Raw genomic sequence first — 7,520 nt, 5'->3', positions numbered from 1 at the left:
ACTTTGAAATTTTCAAAATATTAATTTTCCAAATCTTCGAAATTTTACATGAACATGAAAATTACGAAGTTATTTTTTCCCAAAATTTTGAAACTTTCGAAAGTTTTCATGAACATGAAATTTTTGAAATGCATAAACCTTCGAAACTTTCTAACAATCTGAAAGTTTCGAAATGTAAAATTTAGAAATATGAAGTTTTCAATTTTGAAACTTTAGAATTCATGGAAAGTTTCGAAATTGTTTCAGAAGTTTGGTCTTCAATGAAACTTCCTAAACAAGTTTCGAAAGTTTGGGAACAATACCAACGTTCTGAAATGCATTTTTATTTTTTAGTTTCTTCTTCTTCATTTTTTATTGATATATTGATTTATTAGAATGAATATTAATATATTGCAGTGCTTATAAATTTAATTTCAAAAATAGTAATCAATTTAATTAATATTAATAAATTTTAAAAATTTGAATTATAAATTTATAGTAATAAATAATAATAAATTTATTGTAATAAATAGTAATAAATTTCATACTTAATTTCAAAAATAGTAATAAATTTAATTAATAATAATATTATAAATTTATTTTTCAAAATAAAATTTTAATTATAACAGACACCAAGTATTTTTTGAAATAAATTGAAACTTTCGAAAGTTTTGAATTTTTTGAAATTTTTGAAATTGAATTACTTCAAAAATTTGAAAGTTTCGAAAGTTATGTGTTTCAAAAATTTGACATTTATCAAAACTTTCGAAACTTTTAAATTCATCCAAAGTTTAGAAAGGTTCATAACATCTTAAAAAATTACATTTCGAAACTTTGATATTTATCAAAAGTTTCGAAATTTGTTAAAATTTCTAAAAATTTAAGTTTCGAAAGTTTCATATTTAACAATCGAAAATGTCAATAACACTCACTTTTTTATATTTTAAAAGTTTGAAAGTTTTAGATTTTTGAATGTTTATGAATATTTTGTAATTTTCGAAAGTGGAGGTCTGAAATAATGTGGTAAATTTTTTTGATGGTTTTATACTAAAAAAAGACAATATAATATTTTTTATTAGGATAGGAAGGGGTGGAAGGTATAGGTGAGGTGCACGGTACAAAACTCTTTTTATTATCGATGTAGAAGTAGTCGTGGGATTATTTTAGGCCACCTGATAAATACTTTCCATGTCATGTGGTTATTAGTTTGTGTTTTGAATGATTTTTTGTTTGTTGTTTAAACTTTTGTTCTTCCAGCAGAACATGTCTTTCTTGCACATGTTATGTCTAACTACAAATTCCATAGATTTACACACAACAAGTGATCTTTTTACTTGGCACAAAAACATTGACATGGGCAGACACATTAGGAAATTAATGACTTATAAAGTTAAGGTTGATATGGATTGGTAGCTGTAGCAAACTTATAAGTCAAGTCAGCATTCCTTGTAGAAACTGAATTCATTGTAATTGCATTGATTGAGTATATTATACAAACAACTTTATACATGATTAGTAGCTCTCAATCAGCTAACTGAAAGACTAACTCTACTTTAATAAACTAACATGGGCCTAAACTAACATATACAAGAGGCCCATACAACACACTATGAAACAACAATAGGCCCAATATTCCTATTGGTGTTTCAGCTCAATGTTTAATTTCTCTTGTAGTTTCTTTTTCTTCGGCTTCAACCCTCTTCTTTCCAAGAATATTATTGATCCATTTGGTCAAAAAACTACTTATCCATTATTGATTTATTAAAGGTTGCTGCTAAAAAAGTGTCTTTTAAGGTATTTGTTAAAATAAAAAATTGAGTGAAAAATTTCACGTTTTACAATTTTAAAGTATTGAATTCATAACTTCAAAATTTTATTTCTACAAATTATTTCCTTAGCAAGTGTTCATAGAACGATTGTTAAGATTTATCTTCATTAAATGATATTGTAATTATAATTATATTATAAATGATAAATTAAATATACAATTATAAATTAATTATAAAGGATATATTACTAATATAAGAAAATATTACCACATGATCATCTTACTTTATACTATAAAAATAATAATATAAAATTTTGTAAATACACAATTGATAACTAACTACAAATATATTGATATGTAAGGGTTGGATTCAAATTTAAGATTTTTCATTAAGTTTGTAGTTTTTACAAAATTTTAATATTTCGTTACTAATCAATATAAAAAAAGAACTTTTTATATAATGTTTTTAAAGGTCCAAAACTTAAAAAAAGTAACAAAAATATAAACGTAAAAATCAAAATTTGAACTTACTTTTTGTAAAAGTATTGTTTATACCGTTGTAAACATGTATTATGCATACAAAAAAATCATTAAAAAATACATATTGAATTAATAGTAAAGATGAATATTATTCGTATAATAATTTTGTAGGAACTAAAACTTATATTTTTTACTAAAGCTAAAAAGAAAAAAATTAAAATATTATAGAGACTAAAATTTATTTAATCTAAAAATAAATAATAATAAATAAATAAATAAATATACAGAAAAGATAAGAATGAGATATAAGATAGTTGCTTATTTTTAGCTAACATACATAATACTTGCTTAAAGAACAAAAAAAGCAATTGTAGTGGGTCTGGTCGGAAGATCCTTATCCATACAATTGAACTTGGACAACAAGGGGACATGGGTCTAAGTCCAATAACCCTTCTTTATGTCCTATGATAGTCCCTCTTCAAGATAATTACAATATTATACTTACTAATATCCATATCCACATACAATCCATAAAAAGGTAAAAAGACAAATCAAGGTCGACGAATTGGTGGAAGCATGTCCACGTGTTACTTACGCACACGTTTTTGCATTTTCCCCATTCACATTCAAATTTTTATTTCATTGGTCTCCATCGTATTTTCTTTTGCCTTATCAAATAATGGTCCAAAAAATTGAAAAAACATAATTTAAGTGGTCTACTTAATTTACAAAATAAAAATAACCCTTGGAATTGGATTCCACACAAGTGATTTGAAGAGGGGATCGCTTTTTCAGTGACAGGAGGGACACGTCAACCTTTATCCCCATCCAAAAGTTAATTACAGTTTATTTTTCTATATAATAATATAATAAAATAATAATCTTTGTACCAAAAAATAAAATACAATAATCTTTCATCTTTTCCCTCCATCGAGTTGTTCGTTCGGCGATTCTCTGCAAATGCAGTTAACATCTCAACTGTTAACGCTATGACTTTCTCCGCATCATCTCTTCGTCCTACCTCTTCTCCTTCCTATTCACAGGTTTTTTTTTTTTTTTTTTTTTTTTTCTCCTATTTTCTTCATTTTTTTGTTATTGTGTCGTAGATTTTGTAGGTAAAGCACTTTTATTAAGATTTGTGCAAAATTAGATTGAATAAATCTGAAAATTAATTAATACTATATTTGTTGTGGATTTTGCATTACGGTTACTTACTTAATTTATGTAATCTCGTTGAATTTATACAGGATTAATTGATTGATTATTAGTAGATATTAGAAGAAATTTTGTTCTCTAGTTGCTGTTGTATTTATTTAGTGTTTAAGATTCATGCAAAAATAAAACTGAAAAAATAATGAAAAATATGCAAATTAATACCATTCTGTTACGGAGTGTGCTACGGTTGGTTGATTTATATAATCTCGTTGAAATTTTACGGGATTAATGAGTTTGTAATCGAAGTTTGGTGAATTTTCAGATGTGGAATTTTTATGCATTTTTGTGTGATATTATCTATGTATAACTTGTCAAAATATTAGTGAATAATCAAAAAAATTCAAGAAAGTTTGGTGCATCGTTTTGGAATATGAATAATGAATATTAATTGATTTATGATGTGGAATTGTTGTGTGTTTTTATTGTGCTTTTTAGGTTCCATATTAAATATAGCTTGTGGAAATTTGACTGGATTAGTGACTAATCATAGTGCTTTTAAAGAAAATTTGGTGAATCGGTTTGGAATATGATTGAATATTGATTGAATCGTGATGTGGAATGGTTGTGTGCTTTTGTTTGCAGTTGTTATGTTCTCTTAGGTACAATAGGAAGCTTCATAGCCAAATAAGTTTTGTTGTGACTCAAGGAAGAAAAGATCGTTGGTTAAGGAATGGTGTTACTGTTAGATCAGTGTTGAATAATAATAGGCCTAGTTTTAACAATTATGGATCGGCTGAGCCTGCTAGGGTTCTTCTTGAGAGGTTGTTTGAGCAGACACACAAGCTGGAGGATCGCATGATAGGAGAGGAACAGCCAGATCTTAGCGGTTTTGAGTCGGATCTTTTGGCGGCGCTTCTGGTATTGAAGGAGAAGGAGGATCATTTACAGGAAGTTGAGAGAACTGTTTTGTTGGAGAATAGTAAATTGAAGCATGCTAAAGATGAGTTAGAGCGCCAAGAGAATGAAATTGAGGCTGCTCGCGAGAAATATGACAAACTTGAAAGGGAGATGAAGGAGGCTACGGCTACTTTGGTTTCTCAAGCGGGACAGATAGAGGAACTGAAGCTCCGGCTTAGGGATCGTGATAGTGACATTGTCGGTTTACAGGATGCGTTGTCTTTGAAGGAAGAAGAGGTGGAGAAAATGAGGATTGGTTTGGCTAAGAAGACTGAAGAAGCTGCTTGTGTTGATTCAGAGCTTAGACATAAGGTTCAGCTTCTGACTGAAGCAAATGAGGTTGTGAAAAAACAAGAGATTGAACTTCAAGAACTTCAGAGAGTTGTACAACAAAGAGAAGAAGAACTACGAGTTTCTGTAGCTGAGAGGGAAGTTGAAGGGGAAAAGGTCAAGATTGCAGAGGCCTCTTTGGAAAAGCAGGCGATGGAGTGGTTGTTAGCTCAGGAAGAACTTAAGAGGCTGGAAGAGGAGTCTTCGAGGCATGCACAGGAGAGTAGTGAAACGCTAGAGGATTTCAGAAGGGTGAAGAAGCTTCTCAATGACGTGAGGTCTGAATTAGTTTCATCTCAGCAATCACTGGCACATTCTAGGAACAAAATGGAAGCACAAGAGAGGTTATTGGAACAGCACCTGAATGAACTTTCAGAACAAAGGGCAAGTGTCATGTTGTACATGGGAAATTTAAAAGATGCCCAAATAGAAGTGGAGAGGGAAAGAATGAAACTTAGGGCTGCAGAGGCTTTGAACAAAAAACTCGAACAGGATCTGTCCACGGAGAGGGAGCTCATGAAGAAGTTACAGGAGGAGCTGAAGAAAGAGACAGCTTCTTTGGAGCAGGCTGTCCAAGCAATGTCTTTGCTTCAAGAGGAATTAGTTAAAAAAAGTGCTGAATTTAAGCAATCAAGTGCCGTTCTTGAGGTCAAAGAGTCAGAGCTTGTTGATGCTAAGCTAGAAATCCAGCATTTGAGATCTGAAAAGGCTTCTCTTCAGATTCTCTTGGAGGAGAAAGACTTGGAACTTTCCAATGCTAGGAAGATGCTGGTGGAATTAAACCAGGAAATCTCTGATCTTAAGATGCTAATGAACAATAAAGAAACGCAACTTATTGAAGCAACCAACATCTTAAGGGAGAAAGATGAGCATGTGAAGATAATCCAGAATAAGTTGGATAATACAAACCTCAAGGCTTTTGAGGCCGAAACTGTAGTAGAGCGAGTTTTAGAGCTCACAAACAAAATGGTTGCTTCCATTAAGAATGAAGACATCAATGAAATGGGTGATCAACTAATCAAGCAACTTTTGGTGGAGCCTACAAATGAATTGAGTTGGCAACAAAAACAGCTGGAGAATGTGCTCGAGTTGACCAAAGAAAACTTAAAAACAATGGAGATGGAAGTTCTTGCTGCACAGAAGGCTCTAACAATAAAAGAAGAGGAGCTTAAAATGACTCTTGAAAGATTGGATGCGAAAGAGGAAGAGTTAAGAAAAGCAAGGGACAAGGCAACAGAAGATGCTAATGATCATAAAACATTGTACGCAATGACGCAGGAGAGAATCAGTGAAATCAGAGAAAAAGGTATGAAAGACTTTGCAATTGAGAAGCTTCAATTTGAGGCAGCTCAGCTTGAAGTTGAAGCTGCTACTAGTGCTCTACAGAAACTTGCAGAAATGAGTCAACAACTTCTGAACAAGGCCATCCTGAGTGTTGAAGCTGATAGCTACATCAGTGTCATGCAAAACAACAATGATTTTAAACTCGATTTGATCACAAATATGAATTGCATTGACTGTTTTTCTGTGGTAAAAGCAGGAGCTGCTCGACTCTCAGCATTGACCGAGCAACTTGTAATGGATGCGGGTCTCGCTGCTGCAAACTAGAAGATATGTTGAAGGACGTCGCAGAGGGATATTGTATGTTGTTGTTATTTTTACGGGCCCAAGCCATTGCTAGGTTAGCCAGGAAAAATGTAGGTCATAAGATATTCACTTTTGTTTCCAAGATATGTATATAGCGATTGTATCTGTTGTCTAGTTGTGCTGGTTGAAACTTATTCTGTTGTACAAGTCACATTTAGAGTGTATTTCTTTTTTACAACAAATATTTTATCAGTTTTGCATATTTGTTTTTTTTCCATTAAACTTGTGTATATGATCAAATAAATGAATAAACAATACGCTCCATTTTTCTGGCCTTGTGTACTTTAAAGATTAAATCATACTAGTAAGCTGAAAAATACAATTCTCACAACAACTGAAGTTAATGCACCAAAATAAGAATCACTACTAAAGCCTCTTTTTCCTTGATTAGTTTATAGATTATTAATCGGTGAGAACTTTGTCCTCAGATTCATTGATCTATGTTTTAATTGAGAAGCAACACGTCATCAAAAGAACTGTGGACACGGTGGTTGCAGATTTCTCAGTATGAAGGCTAGCAGCTTTTATTTTTTCTAAAACTATTTAAATTAAAATTTTCAATATGAATTAATCTTAATTGTTAAATAATTAAACAGAACGGTGAGGATGTGCTCACTTTACCCTCTGGCAGTAATTCATGGCAGTTTCGTTTTTCTTCTTAATCTTTCTGTTGTAACTCCTCATTTGCTTGAACCCAATTTTTATTTAACTTTCAATTTTTTTTTTTTAATTTTGAAAAACTCAAACACCATTTTTATTTAGATACATACAAGTCCCCACAAGCAATGGGTTACCAGTTAGTGATGTTAGAGAATAATCTACATTAATTTTGCTCTAGAATGAGTCACTCTTTTATGCCTATTATGTTGATTAACACTACACAAGAATGCTTTGCTTGTGCACTGGGACCATCACTCTAAATGGTAACAGGCTATACCATAATAATAATGAAAAAGGAAAAGCAATGCAATGGTTTCTATATATTAATAAAAAAAAGGTAAAAACAATAGCACTACCGATTCCTCCAACATAAATAAAAGGGGCACAACACAAGAGCATTGAAACCATATATGAGTTTCCAGTTCAATGCATCCTCCTTCAACCTCACCATCTTATTCATAATCATCCAACTTCAATCACTCTCACTTCTATCTACAAAGCTATTTCCACGTTGCTATTCACATTCGCACACTTGCACTCTTTC

At 31.4% G+C, this 7,520-nt stretch overlaps 1 protein-coding gene across 1 annotated transcript; it reads left to right on the top strand.

The window, feature by feature from the left end:
- The first annotated feature begins 3,104 nt into the window (after positions 1–3,104).
- On the top strand, positions 3,105–6,586 carry LOC101489838 (uncharacterized). Its single transcript, XM_004498693.3, has 2 exons — positions 3,105–3,270; positions 4,025–6,586. The coding sequence occupies exons 1-2, from the start codon at positions 3,217–3,219 to the stop codon at positions 6,275–6,277; spliced, it is 2,307 nt and encodes a 768-aa protein (XP_004498750.1). The 5' UTR covers positions 3,105–3,216; the 3' UTR covers positions 6,278–6,586.
- The last annotated feature ends 934 nt before the right edge of the window (positions 6,587–7,520 follow it).

The sequence above is a fragment of the Cicer arietinum genome, chromosome 4, assembly GCF_000331145.2.
Source record: "Cicer arietinum cultivar CDC Frontier isolate Library 1 chromosome 4, Cicar.CDCFrontier_v2.0, whole genome shotgun sequence".
In the NCBI taxonomy this organism is placed as follows: domain Eukaryota; kingdom Viridiplantae; phylum Streptophyta; class Magnoliopsida; order Fabales; family Fabaceae; genus Cicer; species Cicer arietinum.
This window is presented reverse-complemented; position numbering and strand designations above follow the sequence as displayed.